The sequence below is a fragment of the Taudactylus pleione genome, unplaced genomic scaffold, assembly GCF_031769625.1.
Source record: "Taudactylus pleione unplaced genomic scaffold, aTauple2 ptg000893l, whole genome shotgun sequence".
Lineage (NCBI taxonomy): Eukaryota > Metazoa > Chordata > Amphibia > Anura > Myobatrachidae > Taudactylus > Taudactylus pleione.
The window spans coordinates 345,853-371,830 of NW_028285294.1; the positions used below are offsets into that span (position 1 = coordinate 345,853).

At 44.5% G+C, this 25,978-nt stretch overlaps 1 protein-coding gene across 1 annotated transcript in view; it reads left to right on the top strand.

Moving 5' to 3' along the window:
- DOCK3 (dedicator of cytokinesis 3) overlaps window positions 1-25,978 on the top strand; it is a 394,022-nt gene that overhangs the window by 261,686 nt on the left and 106,358 nt on the right. Inside the window, exons 23-26 of the mRNA XM_088459078.1 lie at window positions 2,806-2,976; window positions 15,497-15,689; window positions 15,928-16,055; window positions 18,213-18,359. Coding sequence (XP_088315204.1) covers window positions 2,806-2,976; window positions 15,497-15,689; window positions 15,928-16,055; window positions 18,213-18,359 — 639 coding nt within the window. The remainder of the gene's footprint in view (window positions 1-2,805; window positions 2,977-15,496; window positions 15,690-15,927; window positions 16,056-18,212; window positions 18,360-25,978) is intronic.

A 25,978-nucleotide genomic window follows, 5' to 3' on the forward strand; every position in this document is an offset into this window, starting at 1 on the left:
GTCACACACCCCTGATCTCCGTCACACACCCCTGATCTCTGTCAAACACCCCTGATCTCTGTCATACACCCCTGATCTCCGTCACACACCCCTGATCTCCGTTACACACCCCTGATCTCTGCCACACAGCCCTGATCTCCGTCACACACCCCTGGTCTCTCTTACACCCCTGATCTCTGTCATACACCCCTGATCTCTGTCATACACCCCTGATCTCTGTCATACACCCCTGATCTCCGTCACACACCCCTGATCTCTGTCATACACCCCTGATCTCTGTCATACACCCCTGATCTCTGTCACACACCCCTGATCTCCGTCACACACCCCTGATCTCCGTCACACACCCCTGATCTCTCTTACACCCCTGATCTCTCTTACACCCCTGATCTCTGTCACACATCCCTGATCTCCGTCATACACCCCTGATCTCCGTCACACACCCCTGATCTCTGTCACACACCCCTGATCTCTCTTACACCCCTGATCTCTGTCATACACCCCTGATCTCTGTCATACACCCCTGATCTCCGTCACACACCCCTGATCTCCGTCACACACCCCTGATCTCCGTCACACACCCCTGATCTCTGTCATACACCCCTGATCTCTGTCATACACCCCTGATCTCTGTCACACATCCCTGATCTCCGTCATACACCCCTAATCACATCATACACCCTTGATCTCTGTCATACACCCCTGATCTCTGTCATACACCCTGATCTCTGTCATACACCCTGATCTCCGTCATACACCCCTGATCTCCGTCATACACCCCTGATCTCTGTCAAACACCCCTGATCTCCGTCACACACCCCTGATCTCTGTCACACACCCCTGATCTCCGTCACACACCCCTGATCTCTGTCAAACACCCCTGATCTCTGTCATACACCCCTGATCTCTGTCATACACCCCTGATCTCCGTCACACACCCCTGATCTCTGTCACACACCCCTGATCTCTGTCACACACCCCTGATCTCCGTCACACACCCCTGATCTCCGTCACACACCCCTGATCTCCGTCACACACCCCTGATCTCTGTCACACAGCCCTGATCTCCGTCATATACCCCTAATCACGTTATAGACTCCGGATCATACACCCCTGATCTGTGCCACACACCCCTAATCACGTCATAGACCCTGATTTCCATCATACACCCCTGATCTCCATCACCCCCCCTGATCTCCGTCATACACCCTGATCTCCGTCATACACCCCTGATCTCCATCATACACCCCTGATCTCTGTCAAACACCCCTGATCTCTGTCAAACACCCCTGATCTCTGTCATACACCCCTGATCTCTGTCATACACCCTGATCTCCGTCATACACCCCTGATCTCCGTCATACACCCCTGATCTCTGTCAAACACCCCTGATCTCTGTCATACACCCCTGATCTCTGTCATACACCCTGATCTCCGTCATACACCCCTGATCTCCGTCATACACCCTGATCTCCGTCATACACCCCTGATCTCCGTCATACACCCCTGATCTCTGTCATACACCCCTGATCTCCGTCACACACCCCTGATCTCCGTCACACACCCCTGATCTCCGTCACACATCCCTGATCTCTGTCACACACCCCTGATCTCTGTCACACATCCCTGATCTCTGTCATACACCCCTGATGTCCGTCACACACCCCTGATCTCTGTCACACACCCGTGATCTCTGTCACACACCCCTGATCTCTCTTACACCCCTGATCTCTGTCATACACCCCTGATCTCTGTCATACACCCCTGATCTCCGTCACACACCCCTGATCTCCGTCACACACCCCTGATCTCTGTCATACACCCCTGATCTCTGTCACACACCCCTGATCTCCGTCACACACCCCTGATCTCCGTCACACACCCCTGATCTCTGTCACACACCCCTGATCTCTCTTACACCCCTGATCTCTGTCACACATCCCTGATCTCCGTCATACACCCCTGATCTCCATCACACACCCCTGATCTCTCTTACACCCCTGATCTCTGTCATACACCCCTGATCTCCGTCATACACCCCTGATCTCCGTCACACACCCCTGATCTCCGTCACACACCCCTGATCTCTGTCATACACCCCTGATCTCTGTCATACACCCCTGATCTCTGTCACACATCCCTGATCTCCGTCATACACCCCTAATCACATCATACACCCTTGATCTCTGTCATACACCCCTGATCTCTGTCATACACCCTGATCTCTGTCATACACCCTGATCTCCGTCATACACCCCTGATCTCCGTCATACACCCCTGATCTCTGTCAAACACCCCTGATCTCTGTCATACACCCCTGATCTCTGTCACACACCCCTGATCTCCGTCATACACCCCTGATCTCCGCCACACACCCCTTATCTCCGTCACACACCCCTGATCTCCGTCATACACCCCTGATCACCGCCATACACCCCTGATCTCCGCTATACACCCCTGATCTCCGCCATACACCCCTGATCTCCGCCATACACCCCTGATCTCTGTCAAACACCCCTGATCTCTGTCATACACCCCTGATCTCTGTCATACACCCCTGATCTCCGCCATACACCCCTGATCTCCGTCATACACCCCTGATCACTGCCATACACCCCTGATCACCGCCATACACCCCTGATCACTGCCATACACCCCTGATCTCCGTCATACACCCCTGATCACTGCCATACACCCCTGATCACCGCCATACACCCCTGATCACTGCCATACACCCCTGATCTCTGTCACACACCCCTGATCTCTGTCATACACCTCTGATCTCTGTGCTGTCTCCCCTCGCAGGCTTTGGAGATCCTCTTCAAGTTTATCGTCCAGTCTCGCCTGCTCTTTGCTCGGTCCACGGGTGGCCTGGAGGAGGAACAGTTCCGCTGCAGCATCCACGAGCTCTTCCAGTCTATGCGCTTTGTGCTGAGCCTGGACACACGAAGCTCTGATACTTTGCTCTTCACACAGGTGAGAGGGACGGCCACACATTCCTGCTCAGACATTGTAGGACTAACAACCTGTGACACCTGACCAGTGGCTCGGTGTAGTTCCAGTAGTATTGCTATCATGCAGCTTTTTCTCTGTCCTCTGTACTTCTCTTCTTACACTTGTCTCCTATTTATTTGCGTTACATACATCTCTCTATTCTGCTTTAAGTGCTTATTGGTCCGTGCTTCAAATGTGATCTCCCTCCTCTCATCCCCTCTGCCTCTCCCTCTATACCCCCTCTGCTCCTCATCATCCCTGATACATTTAAAGCAGCCCGCAGCTGGTGGACAGGTGAGCGGATCAGGGGATTCTGGCTGTCACAAGACGGGGGGCTCTACAAGCCCGCCCACAGTCTGCTGTGTAAGTACACCCCCTCCTTGGTGCACTTGCAGATCTTCAGCACACACCACCAAATAGTTGCAGCACTCAAATATCCAATCACGTCCTTCCTGAGCGGTGGCACAGATGTTACACCCACTTACAGCCTCATGCTCCCCATTACACGCATGTCACTGTCTTACCTGTAAACTAACCCCAGATCTACATGCTTATCTAATCTCCTTTAGCTCCAAACTACCCCACTTCTCCTTTGCTCACTAGCTTGAAATATCTTCCAAAAGCCAACCGTCCTCACTACACCCTTTGTGTCGCCCTCTCCATCCGTCATTCTCACTACACCCTTTGTGTCGCCCTCTCCATCCGTCATTCTCACTACTCCCTTTGTGTTTCCCTCTCCATCAGTCATTCTCACTACACCCTTTGTGTTTCCCTCTCCATCTGTCTTTCTCACTACACCCTTTGTGTTTCCCTCTCCATCCATCATCCTCACTACACCCTTTGTGTCTCCCTCTCCACCCGTCATTCTCACTACACCCTTTGTGTTTCCCTCTCCATCCGTCTTTCTCACTACACCCTTTGTGTTTCCCTCTCCATCCGTCATTCTCACTACACCCTTTGTGTTTCCCTCTCCATCCGTCATGCTCGCTACACCCTTTGTGTCTCCCTCTCCACCCGTCATTCTCACTACACCCTTAGTGTTTCCCTCTCCATCTGTCTTTCTCACTACACCCTTTGTGTTTCCCTCTCCATCCGTCATTCTCACTACACCCTTTGTGTCTCCCTCTCCACCCGTCATTCTCATTACACCCTTTGTGTTTCCCTCTCCATCCGTCATTCTCACTACACCCTTTGTGTCTCCCTCTCCATCCGTCATTCTCACTACACCCTTTGTGTCGCCCTCTCCATCCGTCATTCTCACTGCACCCTTTGTGTCTCCCTCTCCATCCGTCATTCTCACTACACCCTTTGTGTTTCCCTCTCCATCCGTCTTTCTCACTACACCCTTTGTGTTTCCCTCTCCATCCATCATTCTCACTACACCCTTTGTGTTTCCCTCTCCATCCGTCATTCTCACTACACCCTTTGTGTTTCCCTCTCCATCCGTCATTCTCACTACACCCTTTGTGTCGCCCTCTCCATCTGTCATTCTCACTACACCCTTTGTGTCGCCCTCTCCATCTGTCATTCTCACTACACCCTTTGTGTTTCCCTCTCCATCCGTCATCCTCACTACACCCTTTGTGTTTCCCTCTCCATCCATCATCCTCACTACACCCTTTGTGTTTCCCTCTCCATCCGTCATACTCACTACACCCTTTGTGTCGCCCTCTCCATCCGTCATTCTCACTACACCCTTTGTGTTTCCCTCTCCATCCGTCTTTCTCACTACACCCTTTGTGTTTCCCTCCCCATCCATCATTCTCACTACACCCTTTGTGTTTCCCTCTCCATCGGTCATGCTCACTACACCCTTTGTGTCTCCCTCTCCATCCGTCATTCTCACTACACCCTTTGTGTTTCCCTCTCCATCCGTCATTCTCACTACACCCTTTGTGTCGACCTCTCCATCCGTCATTCTCACTACACCCTTTGTGTTTCCCTCTCCATCCGTCATTCTCACTACACCCTTTGTGTCGACCTCTCCATCTGTCATTCTCACTACACCCTTTGTGTTTCCCTCTCCATCCGTCATTTTCACTACACCCTTTGTGTTTCCCTCTCCACCCGTCATTCTCACTACACCCTTTGTGTCGACCTCTCCATCCGTCATTCTCACTACACCATTTTGTGTCGCCCTCTCCATCCATAACTCACTCCCTGCTTTTCCTTCTCATCACTTGGAGACATAGACCCATTGGAGTGTTATAATTAACGTGCAAACAAATAAAAAAACATTACCAAATGAATCAACGGCAGACGAATAACAACTCAGCCCGGGGGGCTCATCTACCTACGTCTGTTGTGGAGCCAGGAGGTCGGAGAGACTCATTACTTTGTTTATATTTTGTCTTTGAATATCCTCTGTGTGTGTTTTGTGTGTTGTATTTTATTTGTAGAGTAACACTGTCTTTCCGTGTGTGTAAATCCTCTGTGTGTGGTCTATTTTATTTGTACAGTAATACTGTCTTCCCATGTGTGTGTGAGTGTGTGTAAATCTTCTGTGTGTTGTATTTTATGTGTACAGTAATACTGTCTTCCCGTGTGTGTGTGTAAATCCTCTGTGTGTTGTATTTTATTTGTACTGTAACACTGTCTTCCCGTGTGTGTGAGTGTGTGTAAATCCTCTGTGTGTTGCATTTTATTTGTACAGTAACACTGTCTTCCCGTGTGTGTGAGTGTGTGTAAATCATCTGTGTGTTGTTATTTGTACTGTAACACTGTCTTCCCGTGTGAGTGAGTGTGTGTAAATCCTCTGTGTGTTGTATTTTATTTGTACAGTAACACTGTCTTCCCGTGTGTGTGAGTGTGTGTAAATCCTCTGTGTGTTGTATTTTATTTGTACAGTAACACTGTCTTCCCGTGTGTGTGAGTGTGTGTAAATCCTCTGTGTTGTATTTTATTTGTACTGTAACACTGTCTTCCCGTGTGTGTGAGTGTGTGTAAATCCTCTGTGTTGTATTTTATTTGTACAGTAACACTGTCTTCCCGTGTGTGTGAGTGTGTGTAAATCCTCTGTGTGTTGTTATTTGTACTGTAACACTGTCTTCCCGTGTGTGTGAGTGTGTGTAAATCCTCTGTGTTGTATTTTATTTGTACAGTAACACTGTCTTCCCGTGTGTGTGAGTGTGTGTAAATCCTCTGTGTGTTGTTATTTGTACTGTAACACTGTCTTCCCATGTGTGTGAGTGTGTGTAAATCCTCTGTGTGTTGTATTTTATTTGTACAGTAACACTGTCTTTCCGTGTGTGTGAGTGTGTGTAAATCCTCTGTGTTGCATTTTATTTGTACAGTAACACTGTCTTCCCGTGTGTGTGAGTGTGTGTAAATCCTCTGTGTTGTATTTTATTTGTACAGTAACACTGTCTTCCCGTGTGTTTGAGTGTGTGTAAATCCTCTGTGTGTTGTATTTTATTTGTACAGTAACACTGTCTTCCCGTGTGTGTGAGTGTGTGTAAATCCTCTGTGTTGTATTTTATTTGTACACTAACACTGTCTTTCCGTGTGTGTAAATCCTCTGTGTGTTGTATTTTATTTGTACACGAACACTGTCTTTCCGTGTGTGTGAGTGTGTGTAAATCCTCTGTGTTGTATTTTATTTGTACTGTAACACTGTCTTCCCGTGTGTGTGAGTGTGTGTAAATCCTCTGTGTTGTATTTTATTTGTACAGTAACACTGTCTTCCCGTGTGTGTGAGTGTGTGTAAATCCTCTGTGTGTTGTTATTTGTACTGTAACACTGTCTTCCCGTGTGTGTGAGTGTGTGTAAATCCTCTGTGTTGTATTTTATTTGTACAGTAACACTGTCTTCCCGTGTGTGTGAGTGTGTGTAAATCCTCTGTGTGTTGTTATTTGTACTGTAACACTGTCTTCCCGTGTGTGTGAGTGTGTGTAAATCCTCTGTGTTGTATTTTATTTGTACAGTAACACTGTCTTCCCGTGTGTGTGAGTGTGTGTAAATCCTCTGTGTGTTGTTATTTGTACTGTAACACTGTCTTCCCGTGTGTGTGAGTGTGTGTAAATCATCTGTGTTGTATTTTATTTGTACAGTAACACTGTCTTCCCGTGTGTGTGAGTGTGTGTAAATCCTCTGTGTGTTGTATTTTATTTGTACACGAACACTGTCTTTCCGTGTGTGTGAGTGTGTGTAAATCCTCTGTGTTGCATTTTATTTGTACAGTAACACTGTCTTCCCGTGTGTGTGAGTGTGTGTAAATCCTCTGTGTTGTATTTTATTTGTACAGTAACACTGTCTTCCCGTGTGTGTGAGTGTGTGTAAATCCTCTGTGTGTTGTATTTTATTTGTACAGTAACACTGTCTTCCCGTGTGTGTGAGTGTGTGTAAATCCTCTGTGTTGTATTTTATTTGTACACTAACACTGTCTTTCCGTGTGTGTAAATCCTCTGTGTGTTGTATTTTATTTGTACAGTAACACTGTCTTTCCGTGTGTGTGAGTGTGTGTAAATCCTCTGTGTTGTATTTTATTTGTACTGTAACACTGTCTTCCCGTGTGTGTGAGTGTGTGTAAATCCTCTGTGTGTTGTATTTTATGTGTACAGTAACACTGTCTTCCCGCGTGAGTGTGTGTAAATCCTCTGTGTGTTGTATTTTATGTGTACAGTAACACTGTCTTCCCATGTGTGTAAATCCTCTGTGTGTTGTATTTTATGTGTACAGTAACACTGTCTTCCCATGTGTGTGAGTGTGTGTAAATCCTCTGTGTGTTGTATTTTATTTGTACTGTAACACTGTCTTCCCGCGTGAGTGTGTGTAAATCCTCTGTGTTGTATTTTATTTGTACAGTAACACTGTCTTCCCGTGTGTGTGAGTGTGTGTAAATCCTCTGTGTTGTATTTTATTTGTACAGTAACACTGTCTTCCCGCGTGAGTGTGTGTAAATCCTCTGTGTGTTGTATTTTATGTGTACAGTAACACTGTCTTCCCGTGTGAGTGAATGTGTGTAAATCCTCTGTGTGTTGTATTTTATTTGTACAGTAACACTGTCTTTCCGTGTGTGTAAATCCTCTGTGTGTTGTATTTTATGTGTACAGTAACACTGTCTTCCTGTGTGTGTGAGTGTGTGTAAATCCTCTGTGTGTTGTATTTTATTTGTACAGTAACACTGTCTTTCCGTGTGTGTAAATCCTCTGTGTGTTGTATTTTATGTGTACAGTAACACTGTCTTCCCGTGTGTGTGAGTGTGTGTAAATCCTCTGTGTGTTGTATTTTATTTGTACTGTAACACTGTCTTCCCATGTGCGTGAGTGTGTGTAAATCCTCTGTGTGTTGTATTTTATGTGTACAGTAATACTGTCTTCCCGCGTGAGTGTGTGTAAATCCTCTGTGTTGTATTTTATTTGTACAGTAACACTGTCTTCCCGTGTGTGTGAGTGTGTGTAAATCCTCTGTGTTGTATTTTATTTGTACAGTAACACTGTCTTCCCGCGTGAGTGTGTGTAAATCCTCTGTGTGTTGTATTTTATGTGTACAGTAACACTGTCTTCCCGTGTGAGTGAATGTGTGTAAATCCTCTGTGTGTTGTATTTTATTTGTACAGTAACACTGTCTTTCCGTGTGTGTAAATCCTCTGTGTGTTGTATTTTATGTGTACAGTAACACTGTCTTCCCATGTGAGTGAGTGTGTGTAAATCCTCTGTGTTGTATTTTATTTGTACAGTAACACTGTCTTCCTGTGTGTGTGAGTGTGTGTAAATCCTCTGTGTGTTGTATTTTATTTGTACAGTAACACTGTCTTTCCGTGTGTGTAAATCCTCTGTGTGTTGTATTTTATGTGTACAGTAACACTGTCTTCCCGTGTGTGTGAGTGTGTGTAAATCCTCTGTGTGTTGTATTTTATTTGTACTGTAACACTGTCTTCCCATGTGAGTGAATGTGTGTAAATCCTCTGTGTTGTATATTATTTGCACAGTAACACTGTCTTTCCGTGTGTGTAAATCCTCTGTGTGTTGTATTTTATGTGTACAGTAACACTGTCTTCACGTGTGAGTGAGTGTGTGTAAATCCTCTGTGTGTTGTATTTTATTTGTACAGTAACACTGTCTTTCCATGTGTGTAAATCCTCTGTGTGTTGTATTTTATGTGTACAGTAACACTGTCTTCACGTGTAAATCCTCTGTGTGTTGTATTTTATGTGTACAGTAACACTGTCTTCACGTGTGAGTGAGTGTGTGTAAATCCTCTGTGTGTTGTATTTTATGTGTACAGTAACACTGTCTTCCCATGTGTGTAAATCCTCTGTGTGTTGTATTTTATGTGTACAGTAACACTGTCTTTCCATGTGTGTAAATCCTCTGTGTGTTGTATTTTATTTGTACAGTAACACTGTCTTTCCATGTGTGTAAATCCTCTGTGTGTTGTATTTTATTTGTACAGTAACACTGTCTTTCCATGTGTGTAAATCCTCTGTGTGTTGTATTTTATGTGTACAGTAACACTGTCTTCCCGTGTGTGCGAGTGTGTGTAAATCCTCTGTGTGTTGTTATTTGTACTGTAACACTGTCTTCCCGTGTGAGTGAGTGTGTGTAAATCCTCTGTGTGTTGCATTTTATTTGTACAGTAACACTGTCTTCCCGTGTGTGTGAGTGTGTGTAAATCATCTGTGTGTTGTTATTTGTACTGTAACACTGTCTTCCCGTGTGAGTGAGTGTGTGTAAATCCTCTGTGTGTTGTATTTTATTTGTACAGTAACACTGTCTTCCCGTGTGTGTGAGTGTGTGTAAATCCTCTGTGTTGTATTTTATTTGTACTGTAACACTGTCTTCCCGTGTGTGTGAGTGTGTGTAAATCCTCTGTGTTGTATTTTATTTGTACACTAACACTGTCTTTCCGTGTGTGTGAGTGTGTGTAAATCCTCTGTGTTGTATTTTATTTGTACAGTAACACTGTCTTCCCGTGTGTGTGAGTGTGTGTAAATCCTCTGTGTGTTGTTATTTGTACTGTAACACTGTCTTCCCGTGTGTGTGAGTGTGTGTAAATCCTCTGTGTTGTATTTTATTTGTACAGTAACACTGTCTTCCCGTGTGTGTGAGTGTGTGTAAATCCTCTGTGTGTTGTATTTTATTTGTACAGTAACACTGTCTTCCCGTGTGTGTGAGTGTGTGTAAATCCTCTGTGTTGTATTTTATTTGTACACTAACACTGTCTTTCCGTGTGTGTAAATCCTCTGTGTGTTGTATTTTATTTGTACACGAACACTGTCTTTCCGTGTGTGTGAGTGTGTGTAAATCCTCTGTGTTGTATTTTATTTGTACTGTAACACTGTCTTCCCGTGTGTGTGAGTGTGTGTAAATCCTCTGTGTTGTATTTTATTTGTACAGTAACACTGTCTTCCCGTGTGTGTGAGTGTGTGTAAATCCTCTGTGTGTTGTTATTTGTACTGTAACACTGTCTTCCCGTGTGTGTGAGTGTGTGTAAATCCTCTGTGTTGTATTTTATTTGTACAGTAACACTGTCTTCCCGTGTGTGTGAGTGTGTGTAAATCCTCTGTGTGTTGTTATTTGTACTGTAACACTGTCTTCCCGTGTGTGTGAGTGTGTGTAAATCCTCTGTGTTGTATTTTATTTGTACAGTAACACTGTCTTCCCGTGTGTGTGAGTGTGTGTAAATCCTCTGTGTGTTGTTATTTGTACTGTAACACTGTCTTCCCGTGTGTGTGAGTGTGTGTAAATCCTCTGTGTTGTATTTTATTTGTACAGTAACACTGTCTTCCCGTGTGTGTGAGTGTGTGTAAATCCTCTGTGTGTTGTTATTTGTACTGTAACACTGTCTTCCCGTGTGTGTGAGTGTGTGTAAATCCTCTGTGTTGTATTTTATTTGTACAGTAACACTGTCTTCCCGTGTGTGTGAGTGTGTGTAAATCCTCTGTGTGTTGTATTTTATTTGTACACGAACACTGTCTTTCCGTGTGTGTGAGTGTGTGTAAATCCTCTGTGTTGCATTTTATTTGTACAGTAACACTGTCTTCCCGTGTGTGTGAGTGTGTGTAAATCCTCTGTGTTGTATTTTATTTGTACAGTAACACTGTCTTCCCGTGTGTGTGAGTGTGTGTAAATCCTCTGTGTGTTGTATTTTATTTGTACAGTAACACTGTCTTCCCGTGTGTGTGAGTGTGTGTAAATCCTCTGTGTTGTATTTTATTTGTACACTAACACTGTCTTTCCGTGTGTGTAAATCCTCTGTGTGTTGTATTTTATTTGTACAGTAACACTGTCTTTCCGTGTGTGTGAGTGTGTGTAAATCCTCTGTGTTGTATTTTATTTGTACTGTAACACTGTCTTCCCGTGTGTGTGAGTGTGTGTAAATCCTCTGTGTGTTGTATTTTATGTGTACAGTAACACTGTCTTCCCGCGTGAGTGTGTGTAAATCCTCTGTGTGTTGTATTTTATGTGTACAGTAACACTGTCTTCCCATGTGTGTAAATCCTCTGTGTGTTGTATTTTATGTGTACAGTAACACTGTCTTCCCATGTGTGTGAGTGTGTGTAAATCCTCTGTGTGTTGTATTTTATTTGTACTGTAACACTGTCTTCCCGCGTGAGTGTGTGTAAATCCTCTGTGTTGTATTTTATTTGTACAGTAACACTGTCTTCCCGTGTGTGTGAGTGTGTGTAAATCCTCTGTGTTGTATTTTATTTGTACAGTAACACTGTCTTCCCGCGTGAGTGTGTGTAAATCCTCTGTGTGTTGTATTTTATGTGTACAGTAACACTGTCTTCCCGTGTGAGTGAATGTGTGTAAATCCTCTGTGTGTTGTATTTTATTTGTACAGTAACACTGTCTTTCCGTGTGTGTAAATCCTCTGTGTGTTGTATTTTATGTGTACAGTAACACTGTCTTCCTGTGTGTGTGAGTGTGTGTAAATCCTCTGTGTGTTGTATTTTATTTGTACAGTAACACTGTCTTTCCGTGTGTGTAAATCCTCTGTGTGTTGTATTTTATGTGTACAGTAACACTGTCTTCCCGTGTGTGTGAGTGTGTGTAAATCCTCTGTGTGTTGTATTTTATTTGTACTGTAACACTGTCTTCCCATGTGCGTGAGTGTGTGTAAATCCTCTGTGTGTTGTATTTTATGTGTACAGTAATACTGTCTTCCCGCGTGAGTGTGTGTAAATCCTCTGTGTTGTATTTTATTTGTACAGTAACACTGTCTTCCCGTGTGTGTGAGTGTGTGTAAATCCTCTGTGTGTTGTATTTTATGTGTACAGTAACACTGTCTTCCCGTGTGAGTGAATGTGTGTAAATCCTCTGTGTGTTGTATTTTATTTGTACAGTAACACTGTCTTTCCGTGTGTGTAAATCCTCTGTGTGTTGTATTTTATGTGTACAGTAACACTGTCTTCCCATGTGAGTGAGTGTGTGTAAATCCTCTGTGTTGTATTTTATTTGTACAGTAACACTGTCTTCCTGTGTGTGTGAGTGTGTGTAAATCCTCTGTGTGTTGTATTTTATGTGTACAGTAACACTGTCTTCCCATGTGTGTGTGAGTGTGTGTAAATCCTCTGTGTGTTGTATTTTATGTGTACAGTAACACTGACTTCCCGTGTGTGTGAGTGTGTGTAAATCCTCTGTGTGTTGTATTTTATTTGTACTGTAACACTGTCTTCCCATGTGAGTGAATGTGTGTAAATCCTCTGTGTTGTATATTATTTGCACAGTAACACTGTCTTTCCGTGTGTGTAAATCCTCTGTGTGTTGTATTTTATGTGTACAGTAACACTGTCTTCACGTGTGAGTGAGTGTGTGTAAATCCTCTGTGTGTTGTATTTTATTTGTACAGTAACACTGTCTTTCCATGTGTGTAAATCCTCTGTGTGTTGTATTTTATGTGTACAGTAACACTGTCTTCACGTGTAAATCCTCTGTGTGTTGTATTTTATGTGTACAGTAACACTGTCTTCACGTGTGAGTGAGTGTGTGTAAATCCTCTGTGTGTTGTATTTTATGTGTACAGTAACACTGTCTTCCCATGTGTGTAAATCCTCTGTGTGTTGTATTTTATGTGTACAGTAACACTGTCTTTCCATGTGTGTAAATCCTCTGTGTGTTGTATTTTATTTGTACAGTAACACTGTCTTTCCATGTGTGTAAATCCTCTGTGTGTTGTATTTTATGTGTACAGTAACACTGTCTTCACGTGTGTGTGCGCGTTTCTGATCCCTGCAATAATACAAAACTAAGATCCTGTTTTACGTTACAAAACTATTAAAGGTTATTGGAGGCTGCACACTTTTTGAAGCGCGCTTTTTGAGAGATTTTTACGAAGTGGAAATATTCCGACTCCGCTCAGTACTGTCCCTCGAACGCTATTTGCTCCGTCTGGAAACCTAATCATTACATTAATGTTCTGCTAAATGCCAAGGTGTGACGGGTAAAATTAAAGTGACCTCGCTACCCCGTATGGGGGGGATCACAGGCGCCGTTTTAGGAAAAAGAAGGAAAAGTTCTAGTTAGTTATGGTTTATAATTAGTAGTAATTAGGAACATTAGATATTGCGCCACAATATAAGGCGACGTCATTCCATTGTAGACATGGTGGTTGCCAGGCACCTGAGATTTGTCTGTCTCTGATCTGTACGATGTGGTCACAGAAATGCTATTTATTAATATTTTATTTATAGAACGCTCAGCGCAGTTACTGACCTTGATCGGCCGTGCAGTGATATTGACCATGAATGTATAATGGTGACGCATTGTCTCGCCGTGCACTGTTTGTGCCAAGGTGCGGCTTTTCTGTGGCCGTCTAGCATCGTCCAAATTGTCTTTTATTTTCACATTTACAGAGAGATGCCATTATCCTGGCAGGTGATTTATTTTTTATGGCCCATGATTAATTGTTAATGATAAGTGCAGACAGCCAGGACTAGGTACAGATGGGAGACAGTAATGCGAATGCAGACCTATCTGATATCACCACAATCAGCCAAAATTGTTATGCATGTTGACAATAGCTGTAGTGGAACTACAAATACCAGCATGCCCTGAAAAAGCTAAAAATCATTGTGTGTAATCACCTCCGGCTTCTCAGATCCTCTGCATACGCCCGAAAACGCAGCATCGGATCACCATTCTCAACATCGGACGTGCCATCGGGCAGTTTTATAGGGTTCATTTATCAAGAGTCCTCTTTCAAAGCCACCGATTTTCTGTGGTTTTTTTGCCACGTTATTTAAAGTGGCAATCATATTAAATGCAAAACAAACCTGTTTTTTCCCCTTTAAAAGGATCAATGCTTTAAAGGCCGTGGCAAAAATTAGTTTCCAAAAACGCTTTTGAAAAATGGAGCCCATCAATCTTTAGATTTAGCCTGTGGAATTAGTTGTCTGGATATATCCGTATATTGGGCCTGATTCAGCAAGGCTTGCACGCAGTTTTACAATGAATATATGCTAATTCATAGCAATCGCTATACTGCCGCACCACTACATAAGGACGCCCACTTCACCTACACACACATGCGTACCGTTTAGCAAGACTGCAGAAACATCGGTACAATCGAGTAACATCGGACCCATACGTTAAGGCAGGTCAGTCCTCACTCAGGAATTGCTATCTTCATCACATTCTATGAGGACTCAGGCTGCATATGGTATCACAGTGTATAATTTATGCACGCCCCTGCAACGCTGTTGAAACGCACTGGCACGTCTGCGTTCGGCCGATCACTCCCCGGTCAGCACCCACAAACGGTGCTTCCTGTCAATCACTCTGTGATGGGTCTGCGTAGTCTGGCTGGAACGCGCACTGCGATGCACGTACAGTACGCAATAATTGGCCGATTGCGTGCGTATTAGCAACTGCAATCCCATCTGAATCAGGCCCATTGTGCATATAGTTGGTTTCACCAGCTGAGTTCCGCAATTAGAAGACTTTGGGCTTATGGTGGATTTCATGTAGATTTTTTAAGTGAAAAAATGATCGGGCGCAAAATCTGCTGTATTTTTTTGTCATTCATTTGTCATTCATAATTACGGAAAATGTTCTATATTTGGGCAATTTTATAGTTCCCTTTTCACAAGGCAAACAATATATAACGACTCTCACGAATGTTGCACTAAAGTGTAAAAGTAAATTGCATCCGCCCATTAGCGGTTCACTTGGCCGAGCTGCAGCCATCTAATAATTTGCGCTGACGAAGATTAATTTCCTGTGTTACCTCAAAACTCCATTCAGCTGTCACCGTAGAAATGTCAGTTGCGGCGCCCATAGGGGTGAGTATCCAGCGAACCGCAGGAGTCTAAGCCTTTACTTTCCCAGTTCTAGGGGGCGAGGGTTTTGCCCAGATGTACATTGATATTTCAGTACTGTGTATGTCTATATGTATTATCCAGTGTTCTTGTACTTGTTATGTCTTATTGTACAATAGTCACTTCTCCTGTGGATTAGTGCGTTTGTGTTTTGTTTAGTGCGGTGTGTTGTTACACGCTACTGTGTATAGGCATGTTTACTCTGTATGTTGGACCATGACGTGTTGCTGCTCCTTGTAGGCTGCCCTCCTCAGCTCATTTCCAGCCATCTTTGAGGAACTGCTGCACATGTTCTCTGTAACGGAGGTGGCAGAGTTCGTACGCGGCACGCTCAGCAGTCTGCCCAGCACCCTGCACCTCGGACAGTCCATGGATGTGGTTAAGCTGCAATCTATCGGCCGCACTGTGGACTGCAGGCTCTTCACCTTCCCAGGTGGGGGAACCATTGAGTTTTGTATTCTGCACCTTGTATTATGCCCATTTCTGCCCCATCATATGGGTAGTGCCAGCCAACGGGCTAACTGAGTGATTGGTGATGACTGCCGGTAAACGCCAACTAGATTGATGTTTTGGTCAGTTCCTGGCAGTTCCCGCCGGCCCACGTTTGCGCTTCAGTGTTACAAATACAGCTCATGCTATATACCAATGTATGGTTATGTGTCTTCCCCCAGATGCTCGCCGGATTCTCCTGCCGGTTGTCCTACATCATATCCACCTTCACCTGCGTCAGCAGAAAGAGCTGCTGGTCTGCTCTGGGATACTCAGCAGCATTTTCTCCATTATCAAGAACAGCTCTACGGTGAGGAACATGAGCAGCGTCACTGGCAGATTGTCCCGGCATCAGATCCGTTCTAATTCCGAGGTTCCCCCATATTACATGTCATGGTGATCTGAGCCCGGACTTACACAGCCGTGTTCCTCTGTCTAGGTTACACCATATTACATGTCACGGTGACCTGAGCCCGGACTTACACAGCCGTGGTCCTCTGTCTAGGTTACACCATATTACATGTCACAGTGTCCTGAGCCCGGTCTTACACAGCCGTGGTCCTCTGTCTAGGTTACACCATATTACATGTCACAGTGTCCTGAGCCCGGATTTACACAGCCGTGTTACTCTATCAAATTTACACCATATTACATGTTACAGTGACCTGAGCCCGGACTTATACAGCCGTGTTCCTCAGTCTAGGTTACACCATATTACATGTCACAGGGACCTGAGCCCTGACTTATACAGCCGTGTTCCTCTATCTAGGTTACACCATATTACATGTCACAGTGACCTGAGCCCGGACATACACAGCCGTGTTCCTCTGTCTAGGTTACACCATATTACATGTCACAGTGTCCTGAGTCCGGACTTACACAACTGTGTTCCTCCGTCTAGGTTACACCATATTACATGTCACAGTGACCTGAGCCCTGACTTACACAGCCGTGTTCCTCTGTCTAGGTTACACCATATTACATGTCACAGTGACCTGAGCCCGGACTTACACAGCCGTGTTCCTCTGTCTAGGTTACACCATATTACATGTCACATTGACCAAAGCCCGGACTTACACAGCCATGTTCCTCTGTCTAGGTTACACCATATTACATGTCACAGTGTCCTGAGTCCGGACTTACACAACTGTGTTCCTCCGTCTAGGTTACACCATATTACATGTCACAGTGACCTGAGCCCGGACTTACACAGCCGTGTTCCTCTGTCTAGGTTACACCATATTACATGTCACGGTGACCTGAGCCCTGACTCTACCATGCAATCTTAAACTGACCCTAAGGTCCAGCCACTCAGAATCAGCCATAGAATTATAAGAAAAGCTAGAAGTCCATTCAATCATAAGAAAAACTACGGGTCCTTTAAATCATAAGCTGTCCAAGTAGCCCATACAATCATAAACCAAACTAGGGATCCATTGCATCATAAGCTGACCTAGAAGTTCATCCAATCATAAGCCGACCTAGAAGTCTATCCAATCATAAACCAAACTAGAAGTCCATCTAATCATAAGGCAACTTAGAGGTCCATCCAATCCTAAACCAACATAGAAGTCCATTCAGTCACAAAGCAACCTAGAAGTCTATCTAATCATAAGCCACCCTAAAAATCCATCAAATCATAAGCCAATCTAGACATCAATCCAATCATAAGATGACCTAGAAGTCTATCCAATCATAAGCCAACAAAGAAGTCCATCCAGTCATAAGCCTACCTAGAAGTCCATCCAATCATAAGCCTACATAGAAGTCCATCCAATTATAAACCAACCTAGATGTAATCCAATCATAAGCCTACCTAGAAGTCCATCGAAATAGAAGTCAACCTAGCAGTCCATCCAATCATAAGCCTACCTAGAAGTCCATCCAATTATAAGTCAACCTAGCAGTTCATCCAATCATAAGCCTACCTAGAAGTCCATCCAATTATAAGTCAACCTGGCAGTCCATCCAATCATAAGCCTACCTAGAAGTCCATCCAATTATAAGTCAATCTAGCAGTTCATCCAATTATAAGCTGACATAAATATTCATTCAATCATAAAAATCCAAAAATCCATACAACCTTAAACCAGTCACAAAGTTGAGCCAATTAGAAGCCAACGTAAATTCCAACCAATCACAATCTTGCCAACAATAGCAGGGGCTGATGGTCTCTTAGATCACTTATTAGATTTATATATATAAAACACCTTACATAGTTCACATTTTATATACTTACTTTTCTATGTTGTTTCATATTCTTAGTGTTAAAACATTGCTAAAACAAGACGACCTACTAGTCATTTCAGTATTGTCGTATCGCCATCAGCCTGGTATCTCATGGCCATTATGTTATCCATATAGAAACCTTCACCTCTGTGCTGTGAGGTGAAGATAAAAAAAATCCAGCATTGTCCATAACCACTCCTATGCCAGGCAGCTCCTGATGTTGTTTTCTCCCTGGCAGGAGGTGGATGTGGGAGAGGAGGTCCAGATGCTACAGGAGAGTCTCCTGGATGTTCTGCTTCAGACCCTGCTGATTATAATGAGTAAATCTCAGGCCCAGGAGGCGGTAAGAGGCCAGCGGTGCCCGCAGTGTACAGCAGAGATAACTGTTAGTAATTAACATTCACTTCTTTTTTCTAACCCCTCCCTAATCCATCTCATCATCCTCATCAGCCCATCATAGGCCTGAATGGTGCCTCCAGGTAGATGGCTGACCCAGCAGGTTGGTACCCAGGGCTCGGTATACAGGCATGAACAGGAATATCCTTGTACCGGTCAGACTGCAGCCTTGGACATTGTAACCAAGTGTGTACAATAATACAAATTGCCCTTTCCCGTCCATGGTTAGATGCCAGGGTGCCCAGTCCTTGTACAGTGCTGAATGCCACCCTGCAGGTGCATTCTGAGAACCAGCAGTAATTGAGCAAATTATGCTATGGGTAGTGTTCTAGAGCATTCTAAAATGCCACTAAGCCTATAATAAAATGCGCCCTGCAGCGGGAAAGTTGCCGTAATATGAAGGAACTGAAGGAGATCTCAGTTTTCCTTGTATATTCAGTTTTAGCAAAAATAAGTTTTTCTACTGAGAAACCACTTTTAAACCTTCCAGTGTCTTTATCAATGCAATAACACAGATCTGACAAAGGAAACCATTATTTCCAGTGACCCCCCAAACCCAGTACATTATTCTCCATCGGTATTTTTGTGGAAGCAGTTTTCCTGCTCCAGTCACTTGCTCCAGTCGGAGAAGCCTAGGCGAATGCCAGTGGCGTCCCAGGAGCTCGTGACATGCGCTATCACTGGTGTCTATACTTGCATTTTGTAACAAATATAGGATCTAAGAGTAAAGGTGCGTACACACAGTCAGATTTACAGGACGATAAGAACGATAACGATATCGATATATATTTATCTATCTGTTTTTGGGCCCTTCCAACCCCCAAACGATGATCGATGTGCGGGCACGGATGGTCGATATCGACCATCGTCCGTGCATGCAGGCCAACCTGGTCAATACAGTGCTGTAGTACAGGATAGAGAAAGTGGTTACAGTAATGCCTATAACAGTAGTGGCTGCAGTTCTGTAGTACAGGATAGGGAAAGGGGTTACAATAAAGCCTATAACAGTAGTGGCTGCAGGTCTGTAGTACAGGATAGGGAAAGGGGTTACAGTAAAGCCTATAACAGTAGTGGCTGCAGTTCTGTAGTACAGGATAGGGAAAGGGGTTACAGTAATGCCTATAACAGTAGTGGCTGCAGTTCTGTAGTACAGGATAGAGAAAGGGGTTACAGTAAAGCCTATAACAGTAGTGGCTGCAGTTCTGTAGTACAGGATACGGAAAGGGGTTACAATAAAGCCTATAACAGTAGTGGCTGCAGGTCTGTAGTACAGGATAGGGAAAGGGGTTACAGTAATGCCTATAACAGTAGTGGCTGCAGTTCTGTAGTACAGGATAGAGAAAGGGGTTACAGTAAAGCCTATAACAGTAGTGGCTGCAGGTCTGTAGTACAGGATAGGGAAAGGGGTTACAATAAAGCCTATAACAGTAGCGGCTGCAGTTCTGTAGTACAGGATAGGGAAAGGGGTTACAGTAAAGCCTATAACAGTAGGGGCTGCAGCTCTGTAGTACAGGATAGGGAAAGGGGTTACAGTAATGCCTATAACAGTAGTGGCTGCAGCTCTGTAGTACAGGATAGGGAAAGGGGTTACAGTAAAGCCTATAACAGTAGTGGCTGCAGGTCTGTAGTACAGGATATAGGGAAAGGGGTTACAGTAATGCCTATAACAGTAGTGGCTGCAGGTCTGTAGTACAGGATATAGGGAAAGGGGTTACAGTAAAGCCTATAACAGTAGTGGCTGCAGGTCTGTAGTACAGGATATAGGGAAAGGGGTTACAGTAATGCCTATAACAGTAGTGGCTGCAGGTCTGTAGTACAGGATATAGGGAAAGGGGTTACAGTAATGCCTATAACAGTAGTGGCTGCAGCTCTGTAGTACAGGATAGGGAAAGGGGTTACAGTAAAGCCTATAACAGTAGTGGCTGCAGGTCTGTAGTACAGGATAGAGAAAGGGGTTACAGTAAAGCCTATAACAGTAGTGGCTGCAGGTCGGTAGTACAGGATACGGAAAGGGGTTACAATAAAGCCTATAACAGTAGTGGCTGCAGGTCTGTAGTACAGGATAGGGAAAGGGGTTACAGTAAAGCCTATAACAGTAGTGGCTGCAGGTCTGTAGTACAGGATACGGAAAGGGGTTACAATAAAGCCTATAACAGTAGTGGCTGCAGGTCTGTAGTACAGGATAGGGAAAGGGGTTACAGTAATGCCTATAACAGTGGTGGCTGCAGCTCTGTAGTACAGGATATAGGGAAAGGGGTTACAATAAAGCCTATAACAGTAGAGGCTGCAGGTCTGTAGTACAGGATATAGGGAAAGGGGTTACAGTAATGCCTATAACAGTAGTGGCTGCAGCTCTGTAGTACAGTATAGGGAAAGGGGTTACAGTAATGCCTATAACAGTAGGGGCTGCAGCTCTGTAGTACAGGATACGGAAAGGGGTTACAATAAAGCCTATAACAGTAGTGGCTGCAGGTCTGTAGTAAAGGATAGGGAAAGGGGTTACAGTAATGCCTATAACAGTAGTGGCTGCAGTTCTGTAGTACAGGATAGAGAAAGGGGTTACAGTAAAGCCTATAACAGTAGTGGCTGCAGGTCTGTAGTACAGGATAGGGAAAGGGGTTACAATAAAGCCTATAACAGTAGCGGCTGCAGTTCTGTAGTACAGGATAGGGAAAGGGGTTACAGTAAAGCCTATAACAGTAGGGGCTGCAGCTCTGTAGTACAGGATAGGGAAAGGGGTTACAGTAAAGCCTATAACAGTAGTGGCTGCAGGTCTGTAGTACAGGATATAGGGAAAGGGGTTACAGTAATGCCTATAACAGTAGTGGCTGCAGGTCTGTAGTACAGGATATAGGGAAAGGGGTTACAGTAATGCCTATAACAGTAGTGGCTGCAGCTCTGTAGTACAGGATAGGGAAAGGGGTTACAGTTAAGCCTATAACAGTAGTGGCTGCAGTTCTGTAGTACAGGATAGGGAAAGGGGTTACAGTAATGCCTATAACAGTAGTGGCTGCAGCTCTGTAGTACAGGATAGAGAAAGGGGTTACAGTAAAGCCTATAACAGTAGTGGCTGCAGGTCTGTAGTACAGGATACGGAAAGGGGTTACAATAAAGCCTATAACAGTAGTGGCTGCAGTTCTGTAGTACAGGATAGAGAAAGGGGTTACAGTAAAGCCTATAACAGTAGTGGCTGCAGGTCTGTAGTACAGGATAGAGAAAGGGGTTACAGTAATGCCTATAACAGTGGTGGCTGCAGCTCTGTAGTACAGGATATAGGGAAAGGGGTTACAATAAAGCCTATAACAGTAGAGGCTGCAGATCTGTAGTACAGGATAGGGAAAGGGGTTACAGTAAAGCCTATAACAGTAGTGGCTGCAGGTCTGTAGTACAGGATACGGAAAGGGGTTACAATAAAGCCTATAACAGTAGTGGCTGCAGGTCTGTAGTACAGGATAGGGAAAGGGGTTACAGTAATGCCTATAACAGTGGTGGCTGCAGCTCTGTAGTACAGGATATAGGGAAAGGGGTTACAATAAAGCCTATAACAGTAGAGGCTGCAGGTCTGTAGTACAGGATATAGGGAAAGGGGTTACAGTAATGCCTATAACAGTAGTGGCTGCAGCTCTGTAGTACAGTATAGGGAAAGGGGTTACAGTAATGCCTATAACAGTAGTGGCTGCAGCTCTGTAGTACAGTATAGGGAAAGGGGTTACAGTAATGCCTATAACAGTAGTGGCTGCAGGTCTGTAGTACAGGATAGAGAAAGGGGTTACAGTAAAGCCTATAACAGTAGTGGCTGCAGGTCTGTAGTACAGGATAGGGAAAGGGGTTACAGTAATGCCTATAACAGTAGTGGCTGCAGGTCTGTAGTACAGGATAGGGAAAGGGGTTACAGTAATGCCTATAACAGTGGTGGCTGCAGCTCTGTAGTACAGGATAGGGAAAGGGGTTACAGTAATGCCTATAACAGTAGTGGCTGCAGCTCTGTAGTACAGGATATAGGGAAAGGGGTTACAGTAATGCCTATAACAGTAGTGGCTGCAGTTCTGTAGTACAGGATAGGGAAAGGGGTTACAGTAAAGCCTATAACAGTAGTGGCTGCAGCTCTGTAGTACAGGATAGGGAAAGGGGTTACAATAAAGCCTATAACAGTAGAGGCTGCAGGTCTGTAGTACAGGATATAGGGAAAGGGGTTACAGTAATGCCTATAACAGTAGTGGCTGCAGCTCTGTAGTACAGGATAGGGAAAGGGGTTACAATAAAGCCTATAACAGTAGTGGCTGCAGGTCTGTAGTACAGGATATAGGGAAAGGGGTTACAGTAATGCCTATAACAGTAGTGGCTGCAGCTCTGTAGTACAGGATATAGGGAAAGGGGTTACAGTAAAGCCTATAACAGTAGTGGCTGCAGGTCTGTAGTACAGGATAGGGAAAGGGGTTACAGTAATGCCTATAACAGTAGTGGCTGCAGCTCTGTAGTACAGGATATAGGGAAAGGGGTTACAGTAATGCCTATAACAGTAGTGGCTGCAGTTCTGTAGTACAGGATATAGGGAAAGGGGTTACAGTAATGCCTATAACAGTAGTGGCTGCAGCTCTGTAGTACAGGATATAGGGAAAGGGGTTACAGTAAAGCCTATAACAGTAGTGGCTGCAGCTCTGTAGTACAGGATAGGGAAAGGGGTTACAATAAAGCCTATAACAGTAGCGGCTGCAGCTCTGTAGTACAGGATAGGGAAAGGGGTTACAGTAATGCCTATAACAGTAGTGGCTGCAGTTCTGTAGTACAGGATAGGGAAAGGGGTTACAGTAATGCCTATAACAGTAGTGGCTGCAGGTCTGTAGTACAGGATAGGGAAAGGGGTTACAGTAATGCCTATAACAGTAGCGGCTGCAGCTCTGTAGTACAGGATAGGGAAAGGGGTTACAGTAATGCCTATAACAGTAGTGGCTGCAGGTCTGTAGTACAGGATATAGGGAAAGGGGTTACAGTAATGGCTATAACAGTAGTGGCTGCAGGTCTGTAGTACAGGATAGGGAAAGGGGTTACAGTAATGCCTATAACAGTAGCGGCTGCAGTTCTGTAGTACAGGATAGGGAAAGGGGTTACAGTAATGCCTATAACAGTAGTGGCTGCAGCTCTGTAGTACAGGATAGGGAAAGGGGTTACAGTAAAGCCTATAACAGTAGCGGCTGCAGGTCTGTAGTACAGGATATAGGGAAAGGGGTTACAATAAAGCCTATAACAGTAGTGGCTGCAGTTCTGTAGTACAGGATAGGGAAAGGGGTTACAGTAAAGCCTATAACAGTAGTGGCTGCAGGTCTGTAGTACAGGATAGGGAAAGGGGTTACAGTAATGCCTATAACAGTAGTGGCTGCAGCTCTGTAGTACAGTATAGGGAAAGGGGTTACAGTAAAGCCTATAACAGTAGTGGCTGCAGCTCTGTAGTACAGGATAGGGAAAGGGGTTACAGTAATGCCTATAACAGTAGTGGCTGCAGTTCTGTAGTACAGGATAGGGAAAGGGGTTACAGTAATGCCTATAACAGTAGTGGCTGCAGCTCTGTAGTACAGGATAGGGAAAGGGGTTACAGTAATGCCTATAACAGTAGTGGCTGCAGCTCTGTAGTACAGGATAGGGAAAGGGGTTACAGTAAAGCCTATAACAGTAGTGGCTGCAGCTCTGTAGTACAGGATAGGGAAAGGGGTTACAGTAAAGCCTATAACAGTAGTGGCTGCAGCTCTGTAGTACAGGATAGGGAAAGGGGTTACAGTAATGCCTATAACAGTAGTGGCTGCAGCTCTGTAGTACAGGATAGGGAAAGGGGTTACAGTAATGCCTATAACAGTAGTGGCTGCAGTTCTGTAGTACAGGATAGGGAAAGGGGTTACAGTAAAGTCTATAACAGTAGTGGCTGCAGGTCTGTAGTACAGGATAGGGAAAGGGGTTACAGTAATGCCTATAACAGTAGTGGCTGCAGTTCTGTAGTACAGGATATAGGGAAAGGGGTTACAGTAAAGCCTATAACAGTAGTGGCTGCAGCTCTGTAGTACAGGATAGGGAAAGGGGTTACAGTAAAGCCTATAACAGTAGTGGCTGCAGATCTGTAGTACAGGATAGGGAAAGGGGTTACAGTAATGCCTATAACAGTAGTGGCTGCAGGTCTGTAGTACAGGATATAGGGAAAGGGGTTACAGTAAAGCCTATAACAGTAGTGGCTGCAGCTCTGTAGTACAGTATAGGGAAAGGGGTTACAGTAATGCCTATAACAGTAGTGGCTGCAGCTCTGTAGTAGAGGATAGGGAAAGGGGTTACAGTAAAGCCTATAACAGTAGTGGCTGCAGTTCTGTAGTACAGGATATAGGGAAAGGGGTTACAGTAATGCCTATAACAGTAGCGGCTGCAGCTCTGTAGTACAGGATATAGGGAAAGGGGTTACAGTAAAGCCTATAACAGTAGTGGCTGCAGTTCTGTAGTACAGGATATAGGGAAAGGGGTTACAGTAATGCCTATAACAGTAGTGGCTGCAGATCTGTAGTACAGGATAGGGAAAGGGGTTACAGTAATGCCTATAACAGTAGTGGCTGCAGTTCTGTAGTACAGGATATAGGGAAAGGGGTTACAGTAATGCCTATAACAGTAGTGGCTGCAGATCTGTAGTACAGGATAGGGAAAGGGGTTACAGTAAAGCCTATAACAGTAGTGGCTGCAGCTCTGTAGTACAGGATAGGGAAAGGGGTTACAGTAATGCCTATAACAGTAGTGGCTGCAGCTCTGTAGTACAGGATATAGGGAAAGGGGTTACAGTTAAGCCTATAACAGTAGTGGCTGCAGCTCTGTAGTACAGGATAGGGAAAGGGGTTACAGTAATGCCTATAACAGTAGCGGCTGCAGGTCTGTAGTACGGGATAGGGAAAGGGGTTACAGTAATGCCTATAACAGTAGTGGCTGCAGCTCTGTAGTACAGGATAGGGAAAGGGGTTACAGTAATGCCTATAACAGTAGTGGCTGCAGTTCTGTAGTACAGGATAGGGAAAGGGGTTACAGTAAAGTCTATAACAGTAGTGGCTGCAGGTCTGTAGTACAGGATAGGGAAAGGGGTTACAGTAATGCCTATAACAGTAGTGGCTGCAGTTCTGTAGTACAGGATATAGGTAAAGGGGTTACAGTAAAGCCTATAACAGTAGTGGCTGCAGGTCTGTAGTACAGGATAGGGAAAGGGGTTACAGTAAAGCCTATAACAGTAGTGGCTGCAGTTCTGTAGTACAGGATATAGGGAAAGGGGTTACAGTAAAGCCTATAACAGTAGTGGCTGCAGCTCTGTAGTACAGGATAGGAAAAGGGGTTACAGTAAAGCCTATAACAGTAGTGGCTGCAGCTCTGTAGTACAGGATAGGGAAAGGGGTTACAGTAATGCCTATAACAGTAGAGGCTGCAGCTCTGTAGTACAGGATATAGGGAAAGGGGTTACAGTAATGCCTATAACAGTAGTGGCTGCAGCTCTGTAGTACAGGATAGGGAAAGGGGTTACAGTAATGCCTATAACAGTAGTGGCTGCAGCTCTGTAGTACAGGATAGGGAAAGGGGTTACAGTAAAGCCTATAACAG